The sequence below is a fragment of the Lagopus leucura genome, unplaced genomic scaffold (genome assembly GCF_019238085.1).
Source record: "Lagopus leucura isolate 7727_CA_CO unplaced genomic scaffold, USGS_WTPT01 Super-Scaffold_100015, whole genome shotgun sequence".
In the NCBI taxonomy this organism is placed as follows: domain Eukaryota; kingdom Metazoa; phylum Chordata; class Aves; order Galliformes; family Phasianidae; genus Lagopus; species Lagopus leucura.
The window spans coordinates 5,534,301-5,557,430 of NW_024962269.1; the positions used below are offsets into that span (position 1 = coordinate 5,534,301).

The 23,130-nt window shown below is 34.7% G+C and overlaps 1 protein-coding gene across 3 annotated transcripts in view; it reads right to left on the reverse strand.

The window, feature by feature from the left end:
• The window catches only part of UNC13C (unc-13 homolog C), a 120,607-nt gene that overhangs the window by 77,176 nt on the left and 20,301 nt on the right, over positions 1–23,130 (reverse strand). For 2 of the 3 annotated variants that reach the window (XM_042875885.1, XM_042875884.1), the window contains 5 exons: positions 18,617–18,695; positions 16,794–16,799; positions 12,960–13,031; positions 6,748–6,967; positions 843–1,070 (listed from right to left, as the gene is read on the reverse strand). In XM_042875885.1, coding sequence (XP_042731819.1) covers positions 843–1,070; positions 6,748–6,967; positions 12,960–13,031; positions 16,794–16,799; positions 18,617–18,695 — 605 coding nt within the window. The remainder of the gene's footprint in view (positions 1–842; positions 1,071–6,747; positions 6,968–12,959; positions 13,032–16,793; positions 16,800–18,616; positions 18,696–23,130) is intronic. The other variant, XM_042875887.1, reaches the window with a different exon arrangement.

Genomic DNA, 23,130 nt, shown 5'->3' on the forward strand with positions numbered 1-23,130 from the left:
TCTGTGATTCCATAATTAGGCCCTGAATCTGCAAAACTAAAATAGCAATGGGTTTTTCTTTTAAAAAGAGATGAACCAAACATTCAACAATGCGAGTTTCGAACCAACAGTAGTAAACTGGTATTTACTCAGCAGATAGACAGACAAAGTATTTGTATATTTTCTGAGTAACTTGCTAAGATTGCCCTTCATATGCCTGAGTATTCTAATTGCTTGGTTTATAAAGAGCAATAGAGGACAATCCTGTAATTTTTAATGCTGTGAATGTTTGATCATACAAACAATGTTTCAAAAATATCTTATAAAATCTGTTGGGAAGATTACCCTACAGACAGGTCTGAAACACCAGCTACAGTCAGAATTGATTTAAACATACATTTTAGCAAGGTTGCTATGAAGCATTGAGAAGTTGCTTGACCCTTAGTCAAGAAATAAAAATGGATAAGTCCCATGATCAGCAGGGTCAAGGAATTGTGCACTGCAGCATTTATATCATGTCAGTCATGGCAACCTTTAACATTTGCAACTTATCAACACTTGGTAAAAATTTTCTCAAGCACAAGAGTTATTGGTGGGAGGCAGAAGAAACTGAATAAAAGCTTTTACTTACCTTATAATCTAGACCAGTGTACTAACTAGAGCAGAGGAATATAAAATAGTTTTGCTAATAGCTGTAACTTAAAACTCTTCCAGGTTTGGATGATACAAGTTCAGACATTCACAGATGTACCAAGTATGCCATTTATCATGCAGATCCCATTCTAATTATAATAAATGCTATTCCTGAACAAAGAAAAACAGGAAGGAGAAAACTCTGACAGCAAACGATTCAGAATATTTACCTGTGATAGTTATTTTTGCTGACCATTTGGATGTCCCATCCAAAACACTTTGCTTTGCTGCTTTTGTATACTGTACAAAATCTTCTTTGGAAATATCAAACATTTCCTGGATCACTTCAAACACCTCTGGTCTATTTTTCTCTCTGATCTTCATTCTTTCCTTCATAGCACTAATAATGTTCTGCGTCTTATCTTCTGCACCATGTTTGGAACTTTTCTCAGCAGCTCCTAAAAGGAGAAAAAGATCAACACATTTCTTAAAATACTGCTCTCTTAGTTCTTTCTCCCATTTAGAGTCTTCAGCCAACTTTTCTTTTGGTACTGCAGCATCCAAAGCAGGTATATGTTTCATATGGGAATACCAAGCTACTTATAATTATTCTTTGAAATATCTAAAAATTAGCAATTGCCTAAGTTTAACATGAGAAGTTAATATACACCCTCATTCAGTTACACGTTATATGCAGAAATATTTGTAGAACCAGTACTATTCAGTACTGATCAGTAGTCAAAACATCAGAATATCTAATGGTTTTTATATGGTTAGGCATGCTGATTCTTACAGAAGCATGTACAGAAGTGTTCAGTATCTGGGTCTATTTGCTCTGATCTTGCCTTTGTTATTAGCAGAAATGCCATAATGTGTTTAAAATTTCTTCTTCAAATTGCGTGTACTTTTTTCTCTAAGTCAGCACAGTGCAGTATTTTCATCCCTTTCTCCTTCTAGAACAGGATGATACAGGAAACATATTTGTTCTATTACAACAAAAATATTAATAGCAAAAATAATATTTAAAACTGCTAATGTTCCTATTTCATTTTTCAGAGAATTTAAGTTTGACAGTAAGAAGATTACTCTGGACTCCTACTATGCTCTCCAGCAGTGGAAATCTAATGAAAAAATGAAAAACAAAACAAAACAAAACAAAAAAACACAAAAAACCAGCCATAGCTGCTTATTTGACCACTTCCAAATACATCTCATTTGCTGACGCTCATAGAAAGTTTTTCATTCCCTCCTTTTACAGCGTTCATATATATGCTTATATGTAGATACTGTAATTATCACATAAATCCTTTTAACTAAGGCATTCAGAATCCATTGAACTTAAACATTTAGATTAGCTTGAGACTACCCTAACTGCCAAAACAGGTCAGTAGTCGTGACTTGACATCCTCACTCCAGAGCAGAGTGCAAAACATTGTTTCCCTTTTTTTAAACACCATGAGTGAGCAAAGGAGTTTCACCAAGCTCTATGCTAATAGAGGAAATTCTGGCAGCTATTGAAGCCATCCTTCCATGTCCAGCCTCTAACAGAGCGAATGTGACCTTCACGTTTCTGCTGAATAGATTAAAGGAAATGTTTTTCCAAGAGTTTCAACACTGTGACCATCCAGGGAAGGAACACTGTGTCTAATAGAAAAATGAGAATCAGGAAAAAATGAGATGGAGTTAAAGAATTTTATGAAGTCTAGTTTTGCATACTAAGAATTATGTGAATCTCCATTACCCTGCTCTTAACAGCTGCAGGCCAGGGGTAGGATTCAAGGGAGAGATTTGTAGTCTCCTTCCTAGTATAAGTAGAAAGATACAGATGTATTAATAGATAAAAACACCAGGGCAGAAGAAAGCAGAGAATCTTCAAACTAAAATCAATATATTTGCAACAATATGCATTGCGTTGCTGCAAAGGCATGTGTCAAGTACAGAGAAACTACAATGATGGAACTGTCAGTTTTAAGACAGAACAACACTTGCTCGTTATGTGTTGATACCTGGTAATTATTCATGTCTTGTCTGGAGTATATCATAACGGCACATGTTGCTTTCACAACACTAACAAATGTCAAAAACATGGGAACAAAACTTAATGGCAAGCACTAAATTTTGATATTAAAACTCAGTCAACACAATACCTGAGCTTGTGTGCTATCAAAATTCATGGTCCTTTGGAAAACACTTACTGAGTGACCACCCAGCCAAAGAATATACTACAAGTATGGAACAGAGATTCCATTTCTCAGTAACATTTTTGTTATTGGTAATTTCAGTGAATATATGAGGAGATAGAAGTATGTTATCCAAATGAGAATAACTTTTAGACTATATTAATCTATGGTGGTATGTCAGGTTTAGTCTATAAAATAATTCCAGAAAGGAAATAAAAATAGTCAAGCAATTTGCTGGTTTTGAAGTCCCAGACCAACCACTTCAGATTTTAGTGCTATATAACAGTATTTCAGTGTTGTACAAGGAGACCCTGTTGTTATGGGTTTGATCCATTATTCTTCCCAGGAGATTTCTGGAGAGATTTCTGCCTTGAAATTATAACCCATATCAGAGTCACTTTAAAGCCAAAAGAAAGTTCTCCTTGTAAAGTGTCATTTCTCTGTCAGATTAAGTGTTCCCAATCAATGCCTCTGCAATACATATTGTATTGGACTAACTTGTGTGCTCTTGAAAAAAAGTGTCAATACTTATTTTGCAGGTGAGTATGAGGAAAGGAACTCAGACATTTGGCCAGAATAGTATTACAAACTGCTGAAGCATAAGCTGAAACCCCCACCATACTAAGCTGGCTATTCCAATTCTTGATAGAAATCTAAGGCCAGATACAAGAATAATAAATAATAATAATTAATGTCATATTGTCATTTGACCAAAGTAGTACTGAATTCTAGCTCATGGTTTTAGACGCTGTTCCAGAATATGTGGCAGTGAGCATCATAATCATCATCACTATCACTATTAGCATCAAGCATTTTTCAAAAAGTTTGTAAAAACTACCTAGTTAGCATTCTAAACACAGCTCATGAAAGGTACAAAGGATTATGGCTCCTTTTGAACGGATAGTCAAATTATGACAAAGATATGTTAAACATCTTGCTCTTCAATTACAATTCAGATATTTCAATGCTTTATTCAATTTAGAGGATCTCAGTTCACTTCCTACAATACCAACAATTTTTTTTTATGGCCTTTTTTGAGATTCTCACAGCTTGCAATGAGTACCGAATCAATTATCAATACATCTACAGTTGGAAAAGATTATCTTTCAGCATAAGATCTCAGCAAAATCTTAAATAACTGCAATCTTATAATTTGCTCTCTTTATTGTTTTCATTGTGTCTGAAGCATCACTTCTCTCTCTTTTTTTTAAATGTCCTCTGATGTGCAAAAAGAGATATATATATATAAAAAGTAAAGGAGAATGGCATAAATTCATAAGATTGAAAAAATGTAGGATGAGATTCCAGATACTTATGATATCAAATAGCCAAAAGGCTGTCAAAGTATTTTCCATAGCCAGTAAGTCTCAAGACATCCTGGAAATCTGTTGGTCTAATTCACTTAAATTAAAATAAATAAATAAATAAATAAATTGATGTTTAAGTGATAGAATAGAATAGTTTAGTTGGAAGTGACCTTTAAAGATCACGAAGTCCAACTACCTGACCACTTCAGGGCTAATAAAAAAGTTAAACCATATTACTGGAGGCATTATCCAAATACCTCTTGAACACTGACAAGCATGGAACTTCAGACATGTCACTAGGAAACCTGTTCCACAGTTTTGCCATTCTCACAATAGATAAATGCTTCCTTATATCCAGTCAACCTCCTGCAACTCAACTCAACTGCTGCAGCTTTGTGACATTCGCATGTGTACTGTTATGGGTTTCCAGGGAAAAGAGACCAGCACCTCCCTCTCTGCTTCCCTTTCTCAGGACTAAACAAATGCAGTACTTTTTCCAGACTAAACAAATGAAGTATCCTCAGACTCTTATAAGCCACGAGGAGATTCAGGACACTGAAAAATTAGGAATTAATACAAAAAGAACTTAATACTACCATGAAATTAAATACCAGATGGAGAACTATCTAGTAATTTTATGTCAAGAGACGATCACTGGGCTGATATGGAAACTGTGACAAGTCATTCCTGAAAGATGAAGGAAATCAACATTTTCTATCTTCTCTTCCAGTCCTTTAAAAAGCATGGATATCTCATCATGAACCATGGACACGTCCTGAATGGCAACGGTGTATTCTCACAGAAAATCTTCCGATTTTAGAGACATTGTAGATAAAATCGGAATATGCTTCAAAATGCAAGTTTTAAGTTATAGTCAAAATAAATAAATAAATCAACATATCTTTCAATTTCTACCAAGACTTTTACTGCAACAGCTTTTATATCTTATGTTGCTGACAGCTAGCAACGTCTTTATTTGTGCACTATTGATCAGACTAATTGAGGCAATATAACTTGCACTGCACAATAAGGTAACAAGCCCCTTCCACCTTAGGGACTAATACAAAAACAGCAAGATTAGAATCAATTCTGATTTAATATTGCAGCTACTGTTAGAAAGGTGCATCTTGTTGAATAAGAGAACTCTAATGAACATAGCACTGATTTTTTTAAACCTAATTTAAAACAAGGTATTGATCTTACAGAGCTTATGATGGTAATTTGTTTCTATGGTGTATATTACCAGTAGCTACACATTAAAAAAAAAACACCAAACAACACAACAATAACAAGAAAAAAAAATCAATTAACCAGACAAAAAAGCCCCCAAACAAAAAAACTCCACAAGTTTGGGGGCCAATATGTCCTGGTGATTATGCGATGTCCAAAATGATGATGATGTTAAAAGCATGCACAATGACAGGATGCTCAAAAACTATTGTGTGCTGATGTGAAGACCAGGATCCTTCAGGTGTGTCAATTTTTTTTGGTGTGCAGTTTGTCTTCTACAGAAGACAAACTCTTTTAAAACTAAATTGTTCACTGTTTCCAGACTTATTATCACAAAAATCTAGCAGTTCTTTTTTAAAATTTTTGTAGGTTCTCATCCAACATATTTGTAAAGATTGTAAAAAGGCAGTATGGCTCTCTGAAGTATTACTTCCATTTTTGTGCTGAGTGCTGGCAATAGTCAGTGAGCCAGTAAAAAACTGGGGTGAGGTTTGCTTCAAAGAAGTGAAATGTACAAAAAAAAAAAAAAAAAAGTTAATATTACACAATGTTTTTGGCTAAGCTTTAAGTAGTACAGGAATGGATACATCTCATTCCAACAAGTTTGTTGCACCTAGAAAAGCAGTTCAGCTGTTATCAGTTTGTAAGCAGTGGGAAAGGTGGAGCAGGAAGAATTGTGATCAGCATGAAAATACTAACTCAAGGTGTTGTGGCATATCCAAGTAAAGGATTACCAGTTTTGAGTGATACTAAGATCTTAGCCCCTCCACAGATGGGTTTCAACATGAATACTCAGAATCAGCTCCTGTATCCTTGAAAAACACAAAGTAAAATATGACCAAATTGGAGGTCACGTAAACACAAATACAAAAGGTATCACACTGTAATTGTATTGACTTGTTTATAGTTTCCCAATCTTAGAGACTGGAGAAAAAGATTTTAAAAAGGGGGCTATTTTATCTGAATTCTAGTCCCAGAGAAGTTCCTGTATTACTGTTTGGTAAGAGGAAGATCTAATTTACTCTTACTTTTGTGTTTTTATTACTGAAAGCACATTACTATGACTACAATGAATACCACACTACTGTTTCCTTTACCTTTGCCCTGACATTTCTTATATCTTGAGTTGAAACAAGGAGTTACCTCATACAATAAATTCCCCTGGATGTTGCCATTTGCAATGCAAAGTAGATAATATACTGATGCTACAGAATTTTGTTACTGACCAGCAACATTCAATACATTCCAAGGACAAAAATAACATTCACAGTTTCTGGCTAGATCCTAAGCCATTGAAAATCAACATGCCTTCACTAGTATCTGATGATTTGGCCCTTCACTTCAAGAAATATCTGATCGTACAGATAAAATAACAGTGTCAAGTACTGCAAAGTGTTAGCTGTCCACAAAATACTCACTCTGCAAACAGTCAGCATTTAGGAGGTCTTGGCACTTTTCATGACATTTAACACCACATTCTGTGCATTTCATTCCTTGCCTGGCTATGCCCCAAAGTAGACCTTCACATTCGTAACAATATGTAGGAGTTGTTGCTGTCCAAACTTCAAAGTTATGAGGTGTAGTTGATGAAATTGGGTAGATCAAGGCCTGTAATGTCTTCTTGAAAACATGTATTTTCTGTTGAGTGAGAAAAATATATCAGGACTTGAGCTGAAGTACTGCTTCATGCAAGTGAACTGAAGTTAAACTGTATCTTATTAAGTATATGTTATTACATTTACAATGTCATAGACATTGAAGTATGAACTTATCTCTGAAATACTAATTTTCTCATTTTATTCTTCCATTATTGTTATTGACTCTTTTTACCTAATAAACTAGAATGGTTCATACTCTTAAAAATATACACCCATTTTTTGGACTTCTTCTTTGGCTTAGCAGCCATGTTCAGTTCTAGCAGGAGAACAGTCAGTTATTTGCCGATTAGAATTACAAACGATCTAAATCAGCTCCACAGTGCTTAATGAGCTAAAAACTAGAAAAAAAAAGAAAAAGAAAAAAAAAGTCACTGAGAAACAGTGATCTGATTTACTTGTTCAAGGTTTTCCAGCAACACAGATCCGCCACTTTTTTTTTCCTTTCAAATCCAATTGATTTGTTGAAGATGAGAAAAACTCAGCAGTATATAAGTAGAAACTGGACTCCACACACAAATATGACCGGTTCTTTTTTTCATTAAATGTACAGGTGCCTGCTACAAATGTTTTAGAAGCTCTAGACCTGTTAATTGTCTCTCTTAGTAAAAGATATTTCAGCACAAGATATTTCAGAACATCTGTTCTGCCATCAATTCATCTTCTGCAGATATAACCCAAGGCAGCCATATGCTGGCTGCATGGCTGTAGCAAACTAGGGAAAAGCACTTTGGAATGGGTATTATTTGTCAGCGTGTTTTATCCCTACTTTTACAGTTCTGATAATAAGTATAAAAAAGGCAAGGTTAGATCAGAATACCAATTCAGGGGAATTAACAGAATTCAAAAGCTTGAGTTTAAGAAACAACAAACAGCTTTACTGTGGAGCTAGAGAAACAGAAAAAGAATTTAAACTAGAGCCAATGAAGTGCAACAATTATTCTGTGAACTGTGTATTTCTTCCATAAGAAGTGTTGTAGCTGCAGTTGTTTTCAATTGATTATACTCTGTTAAGTGCTCATTAACACTCATAATTTTAACATTTTCTCAGCAGTGGGAAGTGCATTTCAAGTACAAGGTATTACTCTCTCTAATAGTATGTTGACATGTTCTTGCACTTAATTCTTCTATTTATATGGCTACATCTCACCTCAAATGTGGGATAACGTGCTAAAAATAACTTATAAAAATATATCTGCATAATATTGCACATTCATAGCCATGAAACAATGAATTTACTGCCTTGCAATCATAAATCAGAACTTCATAGGTTCAAGCACTAGAAGTAATAAAAGCAAATGTTGTTAAGTAGCTTAGGCTACAAGAGCTCTGATTAACATTGCTAGTTACGTACTAATAACAGCTTCTATCCTGTGATGTCAGACATTTCATTGATCCTAGCACCTGAGAACACTGTAAAACTAAGAAGACATGAACATACAACAGGAATGACCAAAAGCTGCATTTTAACTTTAGCCTTTCCTAAAACATCAGCCATCTAATAACTTCTCAAAAAGCAAGCAAAGTCCACTTTGGTTCAGTTTGGAATACTCTAGCAAGGACTGGGGTAGCCACAAACCATCCAACTTCTTTGTACATGTATCCATCCCCACCTCCCATGGAGGCTGTGGAGACCAAAAAGAAAACTTCAAAAATGACCCAAAGTTAATTTATTCCACTTGCTGAGGAATTGTGTTTCTTGCGAATCAGAAGCCATCACATCTTTGAAGATTCATGTGTAGATCAATCTTACCCATCTGAACTCTGGTAATATGAGAATAAATCTTATGCTTTCACCCTGTTAACTTCACTGATTTTTTCATAAAATATAAGTCATTTTGGAATTTTGCCAGCAACTTTCATCTGCTTCTGAAAGGGCAGCAGGTAATGAAATAGCACAGCTCAACAGCTGAACCAGCCTTGAAATAAACATCTGAAGGTAAATGATGTTTTCAGCTGAAAGACACAGTCTTTAGATGAGTTTTGCTGCTGAACATGATCTTTCCCTTTCTAATTATTGTTAATAAAACAAAGTATGGTTGTAAAGGAAAATTCTATTTATATTTTTGTTCAGAGGCTTTCTTTCCTAATACTCTGTTCTATTTTAAAGTATGTACCATGTGCATTCACTGAACTCTAAGCATGGTAACAGCACATTGAGGAGGATTCTCTATGTATCTATCTTTCCAAGTGATGTTTATTTTTGTTGTATTTTACTTCAGATGATTTATCAGTGTCACCCAACATATTATTTTCACAAACTTGTTGCTCCATCTCTTCACTCCTCTTTGCTCAGCAAAGTAATTAAATGGATGCTGAACAGCAAACACGTGCTTCAGTTTCACTTAATACTTTGACAGTGTTTAAAAGGCCTTTGGATCAGTGCTTGGAAACACAAACTCAATGTGTTAAGACTGACGCGCTCACTAATATGCTACATTAGAAGGATAATGGTGTATGGCAGCAAGGCTCAGCATTTATCCTCATCTATTAATGTTTTAAGTAAGTGACATTGGATCTTTTTAAAATAAAATATAAAAAAAAAATATTAGTTCCAGTAATTCCTATACTGAAGGCATTTTGATAATGATTTTCACCAGCCAAACAACCTGTTTTCATTAGTGACACTAGCATTCCCTCTGGAAAAAGTCGAAAAGTAAAAAAACAAAAAACAAAACAAAACAAAACAGAAAAGCCATAATTAGAAGTATACTTTGCCTGAAGAGAGCCTTCCTCCTTAAAGTTCAGCAGTGGATGCTGCTTCATCTGGTTTCATGGACATTATCTGAAGAGTTGTTTTATCTCTGAAAGTATCTTTCTGTTTCTGTATCTTGCTCTACTTTGTTTTGATTGGGCCTTAGGGCACTGAGTTCTGCTGCCTATTTGCAGACTAAGCAGAAAAATATTAATTTTCACCTGCTTTCAATGTTGAAGCCAGTTTTATCTGTATCATTACATTTACTGTAGAACGAGCATTTCAGTATGTTTAGAGAGGGATAGCACAAGACTGATTTTTCTTATTCACCTCTTCTGTGAGGTAACCTTTTATATTTTTCTTCTTAAACATTTCTGTTTCTAAATTATATTTGTAGTCTGTTTCTCCACTAATGCTTTAAAGATTTCTTAAGAAATTTCTGTTTCTGAAACAATTTTTCATGTGGACTGGCTCAGACTGAAATTAGAAGAGAATAATAGCATAAAGACAAATTCAGCATATTTTCCCTTTCAGTTTCATCTATCATAGATCACAGTACGTTAGTTTTTCCTGATTGACAGTAAGCAGTGGAGAAATCTTTGCACTGAGCTGTCCCCTGAGATTTTCTGTTGTTTTTTCTTTTTTTTCTCCTGAATAGTACATCTTAATTCAGAATCTACAAGTGTATCTTGCTAGCAATTTATAGTGGCTCCATTAATTTACACTTTCAGTCCCCTAGCATCTAAATATGACAGCTTTTGCATGAGGGCTGACACGTATGTGAGTAGTTGAACCTGAACTTACTGCAAAAAAATTGTAATATTCATGAATGATATCTGCTCGCTTTGTAGATATTATTTAGTAAAACATATGAAATATCCTAGGGTCTTCCCACTGAACTCAGGTAGTTCTGTGTCAGCTACAACACGGCTGGAAAAACTTTTCTTTTCCGCTGATTCCTAGACAGAAGTCTGTTTTCTACAATTTTCCCTCTGCTTCCCGCTGCTTCTTAAGATCCCACAGCAGTTTGTTCCATCAACCTTTCTTGCTATTTTGAGATTACAGAACAAAATGAATAATGTTTCCACTGAAAAATCATCTCAAACAACAGTTGCTTCCTCTCTCAACAATCCACCCCTGAGCATCAGCAAACCATTCCTTTACGATTACCATATAAGCATAAAAGTTTCACAACAAATCAGGGAGGCCTGATGAATGTGCTTGCACTTGCACTGTGTGTTTCAGTCTGCTTTTTCATTCTGCTATGGACATTAACAACAATAAGAGAAAAATTATTCTTTTTAATTATTTTTTTCAGTGTAAGGTATGTTCTAGAAGATTCTATTTGCATAAGGATTTTGAGGAACACAAAAGAAGCCTTTGTTCCTTCAAATTAGCAACTTCCCTTCTTAAGCATGATGAGCTCAGCCATATAAATTTGCAAGCATCACAATCAAAAAATTCCCTAAATATCATCTGCCTTGTTTTTGTTCAAAATAATTCTCTTCTGCAAAATCTAAGTGAAGTAAAAATTGGATAACAACAGCTAGGTTTTACTACCTATGAGAACATGATTTTTTCAGAAAGTAATCCAGGTAAGCTCTTGTATGAAGTAAAATCTTTGACTAGGACCACATTTTTTATTGAGAAGAATTACATTAACAAAATTCAAAGAATGTCTGTCATCCATAAGGACTTAAAGAAGCCTGCACAGAAACACTGCAGAGTCATCTCACTCTTACTGACGGCGTGATCTCTTTAGATGTTAATAGCAGGCAGGTAAAAAGGATGGTGAAACTGGACACCCTAAAATTACGAATTTCACCAAACTATTTTGTGAAACAAAGGTTTTTTGCACAGTCATTTCTGACTGTCATGGATGCACATCAGCAGAAGCAAACCTTGGAAGTAATTCAGCCATCATCACCGTGGGGCAGATTGCAGTATAAGGTTTACAATAACATTCAAAAACAAGTCTGGGTCAAAGAGTTGAATTTGTACAAACAATAGACTGTTTTCCCAGACTTCTTAGCAGAAGGTGACATAGAAATCCCCATATTTCATTCTCAATGAAAGGTTTTTAATTCAGGAGTTTTTCTAACCCCCACATTTTCCCCCCCGTTTCCCCCCCACATTTTTCAATACTTTCATGCTTTCTGCTAACTCTGGCAACAAAAAAGTAACATGTTATTTAAGGACAACTTTATTTTTCTGTTTTACACCTACAAATTTCTATGTTAAGAGAAACAGTGAATAACTTTTACAGGTATATTTTCACTGTATCATTCAGAATTCATAGGTCTTCTCTTAGCCTTCTCCTCTCCATGTAGAACAGACCTCATTTGTTTGTTCTTTTCTTGCATGTGATTACATCTGCATTTTTTATGTCTTGAGTATACTTTTTGTGATTCTTAGCATTGTGTTTTGAGCTATGCAATGGGCTCTGCAGCAGCATAATGAATCCTAGGATATTCCTGTTCATTTCCATCAATTCTTAACATTCTGTTTGTCTTTTTGACTTGCCTTCGGTACTAAATTATCTTTTCAGACACGTATCTCTAACCACAACAAGATATATATATTTTTTATGGTGCTGATAATAGTAATAGACAAACTGCATGATTGAACAGCTAATTACATTTCTTTCCTCATGTGTTAATTTTCAACCAGAGACACCAAATGCTATAGCCTCACCATTTAATGCTCTGAATTTCCATGCAATTCTTTGCATTTGGCTTCAGTTTTGAGGATCAGAATTTCTAAATGCGAAGGATTCTGAACAGCAGTTAGAGAGGGAAATGCAAATATCACAGCACATGGGGGCATTTGCAGAAGACAAATTGACAAATGAAAATCAATTTCTGTCACAGTGGATCAAGATAGTAAATAGAATAGAAAAATTCAGTTGTAGAGAACCTTCAAAGTCCTTCTAGTCCAACTTCCCAACTTCTTTAGGAAGATCTAAACATTAAAGCATGTTATCAAGTGCATTATTCAAATGACTTTTGAACACAGGCATGGTTGAACACAACCACCTCTCTCAAAATCCTGCTCCAGTGTTTGACTACCTTCAAAGTAAGCAACTTTTTCCTAATGGTCAATCTGAAACTCCATTGGTGCAGCTTCGTGCCATTAAGGTCCCCAGAAGTCCATGCACAATTAAGGAAATGCACATGCATGCAGTTTTACCCTGTTTAAGAATGAAATAATTTCTAAGAAGCTCTGAACAAAAACACCTCCATTATTTAAATGAATTAAACCTGCCACTGAAAGCACTTACCATTTCCTCATTGTTTATTGATGTCCGGATGAGCATGGCCATAGAAATACCAGATTTTCGAGCTGCAAGCGTCTGTATAATGCAAATGAAAAACAGTTAAAAATTATACTACAACATAAACTTTGGAATCTAATGAAAGGTAAGCAGATTAGATTATGCTAAACTAATCATACTTAAGCATAACTGCAGGAATTACAGACACTTTTAGCTAATGTTTGTAGTGCACAACTTCTGAGTTTTCAGTACACAGTGGAAGCGTGCTTCACATCATCACTGTTTCTTTCAGCAGTGCCTAGCTGAGCTGCCAGTTCTAATATAAAACCTGTTAACCTGTTATACAGGGTTTCTGGCTCCATTTTTTTTTTTAAACTTTTTTTTGTTTTTTTTTTGTTTTTTTTTTGTTTTTTTTTCCCTAAATCACAGGCTGTCACTTTTTCTGCTTTACCAGTCAAGTCAAGTAAAAAGATAGGCATCCTGCCCTAATTTGGAATCTGTCTGTGCTTGCAGCAACATGGGAGATCATTTTGCAAGTGTTACATTTCAGGTTGTCACTCCAGATAATATCTTGTAATTCAGTCAGCACTTTTTTTAAACAGCATAGATATGTATAAATTTCTATCTGCCTTAAATAAAAAAGTCTTAATGAAACCTAAAACTTTTTTCCTCATAGGCACACTCATTCATTCAGTGCTCTGAGTAGGTATCCAAAGAAATACTCAGGTTATTTCTTCATAGGTTTAGTTAAGTTTAGCAGAAACTTAACAAAAGTTAAGTTAGTTAACTTTAACTAACTTTAACTAACTTAAACTTAGGAGGAAAAAGGCTCGGACTCTATTCCCTTGATCACAAGACAAGTATATTAATATCTGCCAGCTCATTTCTGGTACAAAGATTATAACCTTGTTGTCCTATTATGGTTAATATGACATGTGTAGAACGCCTTTTTTTCTGCTAAACTGTTAATGGGTTAACTAAACCTATGATATTAAATTATTATCACTTTAGCCAGATCATTCTTAAGGACTAAAGAATTCTGCTTGTATGTCCATCTCTTGATTTTATTTCTGCAAATATGGCAAATCTTATCAGTTTGGGCCAGCAAGATCAAAAAAATTACAGGAGAGAAAACTCTCACCTTGCTTTTTCAGACTTTCTGTGACAATACCAAACTCTACAGTACCTAGATATCAAAGCGATGAACGGCAAGCAAAACAGGATCATCAAGAGGAAAAGAAAATTTTCATAATGATTAGAAGTTTGGGTTAAAAATAATGACTAATATTAAAGATAACTATCTCCCCAACCCTCTTGAAGCATATGTTTCTTCTCAAAGTCTTGGAAAGTAGCCATTTATATTTACTTCCCTGAAGTATATTGCTTCTATGGTTTTTATCTCTAATATTCATATCCCGTACGCTCAGAAAGTGATTTGATCCTTTTAGTTCTAAAAACACAGTGATACCCATTCTGGGGCCTATAGGACAGTGTGGACTACATATCAGGGCAGGAATATAAGAGGCATAAGAACATTAATCTTGAATATAGAGCAGTGAATCATACTACGTTGTGCTCTCAGCAATCTATCTGTTAATGTATGTGAGCCAGCAACACAGCAACAGTTACATGCTATTTTTCTGTAAGAAAATAATCAAATTAGGGAAGTAATTTTGATCCTTTCACATGTCTGCGAGGTCTCAATCTCCAAGAGCTGTGCCTGGAATCATGTAACTCACAGTTTTACTCTTTAATCGAAGTGTGCCTAAAATCACAGTACAGTGTCCTGTATGTCCTATACACAAACAGATTACTAGATTGTTCTTAATGAAGTTTGCAATGCTGGGGCATAAAAGAAAATAGAGGATTTGTGAGAAAGCAGAAAAGTTAACAGCCATTATGGATTAAAAAGGGATTGTTTCTATTTATACATCTCTGTCAGAATTAAATACATCTTTAAGAGAAGGCACACAAAATGTTTATGTTCTCAAATGCTTTAGGTGGTAATAAATCAACAGCTAAAGTACAAAACTGAAATAGCTAGGTGACTTTTCTTAAGCAGGCAATGAAACAAGAAGAGACTATTTTCCAAAGAGGGATGGAAAGATGCTGCCAGATTCACTTGTGGGAAATAAGGTGACAGATACAGAATGTACCAAAAAGAATATATTTCACCATACCCTTCCCCAAATACAAGCAAGGATTAAAGGTTCCTGTAGCTAGTCATTTCAAGCCTCCAGGGAAGAGGGCCAAATTGCCAGAATATCAGAAGAACAGGGTTAGAAACACTATTTTCCTTTGAAAGGAGATAACACTGGTCCAGCAGTTTACAGTTGCTAACCCCATCAAATGGTTCAGATACCACGTCTCATGTCTATATGACAATTTGAGTTTAACAGAGTAAAAAATGTCTATGTAGGTACTATTTCATCATGAGAATATTGCCAGAAATATATAAAGGAAAAAAAAAAACCCAATGATCAAATAGCCCAAAACAATAAGGTGGTTATAAAAGAGAACATAATCTGTTTAATTTTTATGTTCTTACAAATCCCTGCTACAGAATTTAAAATAGCTTATGCTCCCCTTTGCGCTCATGAATTTCACGCCTCCTAAAAACTTATAACTACACTATCTTATGTATTACCTCTAAATTTGCCTTAGCAGATTAAATAAATAAATTAATAGACTAGAAATCATTCTACCAAATTCTTTGAAAATTGTAACTATAAGCACGAGAAGATTAGACTAAAGCTACAATTAAGTGTTAAATGAAAATTGTGTGGGTGAAAAAAGAGCCACCTGTCTTGACTAAATAGAAGAAAGCTGCGTTTTGAAAAGCTAAAGTAACAGGGAGGAAGAAGAAGGCAAGCTAACATTCTTCAGCTATTCACATATGTAGGCTGTGCCATGCAAAACTCATTCCTCTGTTTTTGAAATTGATTTCAATTTTGCTGCTCATCTTTTCCTTCACGAGCTTTTTCTTCAACAGAATCTATAGATCATTTGCACCAAGAATCAACATACTTACAACAAAATATTTGATAATGCTTTACAAATACTGTTTTTCTTTTTTAATGTAAAGCAGAAGCTATCCACTGGAGAAGAGTGTCACAAAACTCCATTTTCAACATTTAAAAGCTGCACTATTTCATAACTGTGTCTGTTTGAGCAAGTAGAGGAAGTTCATTTCCCTAAAGATCTAGATTCCATTATTTGGAAAGGCAGGCAGGAGCAGAAGATATTGTCTTAAGAAATTGTACACTATTTTGAAAACGTAGATAATATGCTGAGAACGTGGAAACTATGCAGAGGAACAGAAAGTGCAAAGGGAATAGGAGAAAAGGGAAGGACCTTTACAGACACAAAAGTCAATGGAAAAAAAATATTTCCATGTGCAATTAATTAGTTGTCAGACTAAATTAAGCCATAACACCTAAGAGTCTATCTCTGGTGGGAAATATATATTTTACAAGAGAGAACAAATAATCCAATGGATTGAAACAAAAGTATTACAAATTAGGGAACACTTCTAACCTCTAGCCATTCAATAATGTTGTTCAGTTCCAGAGGGACATGACTGGGTTTCAAACAATCTTCCTACGTTATCAGAAAGCATATTTGGATTACATAGATAAATGTGAACTTTACCTACTAATTTTAGCATATATGATGTGGAGGACAAGACACCTACATAAGCCATAATTTCACTTGGATTAAATGCTTGGTCATAAAATAGGTACTCTATTTTGCAATAAATGGCCAGCATAAAGAAGGACATGCATGAAATTCCTGAGACCTATTATATGTTAGAATATTTATCAGTATAAAAGCACTTACCATAGCCTGAAAAATCCAGACGTGATAGGAAAGAAATAAGAGAACATTAATAATTTGTCTAATTTATTATAAAATATCAAATGGTATTTATCCCATTCACTGTCAGAAGAGACTAGCATTCATTTCAAGCAGTATTATTTTTATATCTCTGAAATAGTCATAAGTGAACATAAAGACCATTTACAGTGTATCACATCCTAGAAAAACTCAAGAATTAATTTACTAAATTAAATGAGTTATTTTCAAATAAAACTAATGAAACCTCAAAGCTGAAAAGGAGTTTGCTTGTAATGCATGTATTTTCAAATATAAGCAATATCTCAATATTTCACCCTAGATCTGAAATAAGTTTCTCATAACTTGGTAAATTTATTTTAGATTTACAGCAGCAAAAACTGAGATGTACAATGAGTTGCTGTTTTAAAATAACATACAGCTAGATAACACATTGTTAAAAGGCAATTATATGTTCATAATTATTGAATTCCAGAATAAGTTGCAGTTTTACGAATCTTACTTCCAGTCAGAATTACAAGATGGAATTTCTCCAGGAATAATTATCCTTGAATGACTGGACACCAAAACAGTAAACAATACCTGTAATTATATTAGAACAATCAAATGCAGGTTCTATTCCATTTTTACACAATGCCATTTTTTAATTCCATTTTGATGTTTTCGATTACGTTTTTCAAAGACAAGGATATTCAAGATTCTGATACCCTAGCTTATAATGAGAAAAATTTCTGTAAATACTTCCAACAATTAAAAATAAAGCAAAGTGCTTTATTTATTTATAAATATTACTTATAAATGCATTCCAATGCAGCTGTAGATTACACTTGTGTAACACAACTTGCAGCATAGTAGCCACTGTAAAAAAGATGGTTTCAATGATTACAGGCTCTGCTATGCCACCAATTTTAACTTTCGATTGATTTCAGAAAGAATTCTACTCTAAGACTGTTGCTATGCTTTCTTGTTGTCTTGCAGATTGTATGATATCTCAGAGCAGATCAACTGAGAGATTGAGAAAAAACTAAGCGATAGCTTGGGAAAGGATGAAGACAAACATTTATAATTTACTTTAGCTGACTCTCCTTCATTTCTCTACCATGAGTAACTGGTTTGAGAGCTTGCTGCTGCCAGAGACTAAATATTTATTTTATGGAATTATGAATTCTGTACTTCAGAAAATCAAAAAAGGAAATGTGAATGGCACTTAAAGTTCTTCAGCTCAGAGAGATATTACTAAATTTTGTTTAGACTATAAGTCAAAATAAATCTTAAAGCAACTTCCATTCCTTTCTACTTTCTGAAATGTATTTGCCTAGATCATTATTGCCTACAGTGACTGCTAAAATAACATATCCATCTTGCACTGAAAACATCTTTAAAATATTCATATTGAAGTCAGTGTTACGTTTTAAGAAGAATGTTTTTCCTCTTTCAGTATCATAATAAATCAATCAGTCAATAGCTCAAGCACTCAAGAACAGCCTTTTCACATAAGCTAGTTCAACATTAAAATTAGTTATTATTTCAAAACATGCACATTGCATGGCTCCACAAGCTTTACTTGAACACTCACTGAGATAGACTCAAGACTACAGTCTAACAACTACAGTATACAGTACTCAGACTACACTATAACAAAGTAACATTGAGTTTTCCTAGTCTCAATCCATTCTCTCAAGATAGTTCTTCCCCAAAAAAACAATCAATTGTAGACAGATATGCACCTCGCACAACAGTAATTAAAAGTAAGATCTAGACAAAGGGAAAAAAGAACGGACACTTTCATGTTATCAGAAGTCACTTACCACATCTCGAACAATGGGGAAAGATTTCTTTCTGCGAAGGTCTGGCATACTGTCAATTCCATATAGTCCACGGCCAGATCTGTAGGAGATGAAAATGTGAATAAAAATCTAGAGCTTAAATGCTTACATTCTTAAGTTGTGCATACAGTATCAGTGTGCATAGTTAAAATTAGATAACTTCCTATAGCTGGAAACTGGTAATTCTTATGAACATTAATGTTTAGCAAGCAGTCTTTACAAAAGAGAGACCAATAATTTCCCCAACACTAACAAATAGTTGACAAAATTGTCAGCCACTTATCTTGATGAGAGCCCTATAACCAGAAGAGAATTCAGAATGTTCTTTCAGAAGAGTTCTGCTCTAAATTGTTAGTATTTGTAATAGTTCATCACAAGAACTTAAGTTTTTGTTTTAAAGTAGCCTGGTGATTAGAAAATATATCTATTTGACTTTTAAGGGAACAAAGGCTGAAGTTGTACCATTTTAGTCATATTTTGATGTTAGAAGGTCACATTATTATTCAACAGTGCAGTAAGGAATGGATGACTACCAGCTGCCTTCCTACCAATGGCCTTGCAGTGGAATAATATCTTCTACCTGAGCTATTGCTTCACAGTCTTTAGTATAGAACCACTTCCCCTTTCTTACATATTGTTCAAAATACAGCAATGCATTCAGCTCACACCAATAATCATCAGTGAAGTATCTTTCTATGCAATCAACTGGTTTCACTTCAAATCCACCAGACACAGGACAACAAAAAACTGATTATTCTAGTCTTACCAACCCAAGGTTCTCCTACTTGGACATAATATTTTTTCTTTACTACTATTATTATTATTTTTATTAAACTAAATTGGAAGCTGGAGAATTCTGAAGTCCAAAATGCCACCCAAGGGACAAGAGTACGAAGAGTAGAGAAAAGCATAAATACATTTTTAATGGAAGGAGAGTGCAGATCTGGAGTAAGATTTTGGAAAGAACTGGATCTGCCTTATTCTTGGTGTCACATGACATTTTAAAATAAGATCATGCCTATCTGTACTTAGGTTATGAAGAAAAAATTTCCCCAGAGATAAAAGCTTTCAGTAAGATTGTGATAGAGGCTAAAGTCAGTCACGTGAATGACTTTAAAACATTAGAATAAATCCTTTTCATTTAGTCACAGCAGCAACAACAATATCCCATTTAAGTCTGATGCTGCCAGCTTTCATCAGGTCCATGCTGTTCATTCAAGTGAAATTATTCTTTCTTCTTTATTGCTGATAAACATAGGACTGGAAAGCTATAATCAAAGCACCTAAAATGAACTCTTATGAAAACAATATCTTCCAATAAAATCTGATTTTTTCTCTGAGACTGGCAATTTTATACAGATACGCATCCTGGTAGTGAAACACGTAATACCTTCTGTTGTGTAACTGGTAAGTAGCCTGTCTGGGGGAAGAAGATGACAGATGATATGTATGTTTATGTAAACAGATATCATTTTTCGTTGATGACTATTTGCTCAAATGTATTTTCCTTTCAGAACGTATAAACAGAGAAATCAGCAACTAGACTATAATTGGAAACTGTATCTCTGTATGTTATCCTCTGTAGTATACTTGATACATTTAATTGTCTAGAAGCAGCTTTGGGTGAACTGGGAGGCTGGAACCACATCCCACATCATCTCGATTTAGCATTTTGATTCACCTTATATTTACTAAATGGTTCTCAGAAATAGAAATTCTCACTTTTTTACTTTAATATCCGTAACCCATACAGAAAATAATATGAAGCAATTCTATTCTAAGTGACATTCATCTGAATATCTTGATTCAGCTGGGATACAGTAATATGTATTATAAAGATCAAACAGTCAGTTGGTAAGAGGAACTTCACTGACAGTGAAAATGAATGCAAACTCATTTCCTTGGAAACCAGCATTTGTTAGAACCAGGCATATGCTTAATATTTCATAATTTTAGTGAAGAAATAACAATTTCTGGAGTCATAGGGAGCATAGAAGATTATGGGATTTTAAAGCTATTTACTTTTACCCTAAAGAATCATTATGACTGAAATCCCAGAGAAGCATTCTCTAATTCTAATTTCCATCTATGACCCTCGAATTGAGTAAAAGAAAAATAACCCTGACAGCATACAGGAACATGCAAGTTATTGTCTGCTAGTGCAAAGATGTGTATCACCTTGAGGGAACAAAATACCCATCTTTAAGTAAATGCTTGCTAGCCAGTAAAGATTATGCTGAAGGCAAGTGCAAGGGCAATGTTTAAAACAAAGAGAAACAGGCTAAAACTATAAAAAAGAAGAGCTATAGTTAAAAATATGACATACAGTGCCTGTACAATACCAAACTTGTTTTAATTATCTTTGAAAAAATATGTCACTAAGCAGAAGACATTCAGGGGTTGCTCTGAAAGTAATGTCTCTTATTTTGTTACGTTGACTCATGACATCAGAGGCAGATGGTGGTGGTACGGCAGTAGAGGTTGAACCTTTCCACCCTTTGTTGCTGTGAGGCAAATGACAGCCAAGGGACAGTCTGACAGAACGGTGTGTAACGTGGAAGTGCAGAGGAAGCAAAGGAGTGGAAATGAATTCATTCATGCAGAAAAAATTGGGACTCACTGACATTCATTTATACTTGCTGAATGTTTATGGAGATGAAACAGTGGATGTGAGCATGGCGAGGCAGTGTGTGGTGCATTTCATCAGTGGTGACAATGTGAAAAACAAGCCATGTTCTTGACAGCCATGCACCGCTGTCACACCAAGAAATTAAGAGCACCCCAATCAGCTCATCTGTCCAAATGAGCTAGCGGTTGTGACTGGTAAAAGAATAGTGTTTTGTAGCTAAGAATTTGCTCTATCAAACCGTGTTATTATTCTCTTTGTACCAGTTGTAGTTTCCATGGAAATAAATAGGAGGCATTACTTTCAGTGTGACCTACATAGATAATGTGTCAAACAGGTACTAAGTCTGCATGGAAGATTAGCAGAATTCTTACCTATGTATTTGCAGAACCAATAGACAGAATCTCTGTTGATTTTTTTTTTCTTATTATTCTTTATGTATTTTATTTATTAATACCTAAAAATTGCAGTCCTTAAAGAGTTCCTCTAGTTTTCTTACATCTTACTTCTCTCCCTGCAGTGCTTTCTGGAGTAATTCTGTATATATAACCTCTTGATTCTTGCCTCTCTCCTTCATTTTGGTGTACACTTATATTCCCCTTGCAAATTCTGGTTAAACAAGTACTCACCATTTCTTCATTGTTAAAACAAAACAACAACAACAAAACCCAACAAAACAATAAGCATCTCAAAGTTGTTCTGGTTGTCTTATACTGAAAACATTATCACCGAACTCCATTCATATTATTTAGCTAGTTCTGAGACATATCGGCCTTAATAAAAAGGCCATCAAAGGTATAAGAAGGCAATGAAAAACTCACAGACACTGAGGTTGATTTTATTCTAGGCTATAAATCACTTTTACAAAGAATTCTCATTTTCTGTACATTCTTAAGAGCTTCTGAAATGAACTGAGCTGGTAAACAGAAACTGCTGCACACATTCCCTGTCCTCTTAAATCATAGAATCATTAAGGTTGGAAAAGGCTTCTAAGATCATCTAACACAACCACCCACCTACCACCAATAATTGCCCACTACACCGTGTCCCTTGGTACCATCTTTACACATTACTTGGAACAGTTTCTTGAGACAGTTGAGCTATTGGAAAAAATAGTGTTGCTTGTAAAGGAGTTCCAACCTTATTTCCTCCTGTTATGCTTCTAGTCACATAACAGCAAGCTGATGCTGGCAGATTTTGGGCAACGCAGCCTCAAAGTAGCAAGACTTCAAATTGTAAACTCTTTTCCTTTCCTCTCTCTGCACTATGGGGGAAAAAAAAAAAGCAACACAAAATCCAAAAAACCACAAACCAATGCAAAACCTAAACCTAAAAGCAAACAAACATACAAACAAAACTCAACCAACTACAATTATTTCCCAACTTCACACACATCTGCATCTGGTGGCGTCCAAATTAAAGCTTTGCCAATAAAATGAAGAAAATTTATTTTTACACCAAATGCTGGGTTAGAAAGTCCTTCATGGAACAGTTAAGCAAGAAATAAGGAGAATTGAGTAAATCTGAAGAGCACTGAAAATATTTGGAATCTGGGAGATTGAGAGTTCCAAATGGGTGTGATTGACAAACAAAGCACGATTTACCTGAGTTAAGATGAAGGGTGAAATGTAAGTAGAGAGCAACAGAGATGATATCTGAGACAGGATAAGAACAAAATCTTGAAAATAAAGAGGAAGACTTTAACAAGATTTGGCAGTGGCTAGTAAGCGGGCTATAAGAGACTTGAACATCAGAGTAATTCTAAACAAATCATTCTTGGCCTGTAAAATTTGAAAAAAAAATCTTGGAAAGATAAGAAGAAGGAAGTAGTTTTAATGACTTCAAGCTATTACTGAAATTCTTCAGATAA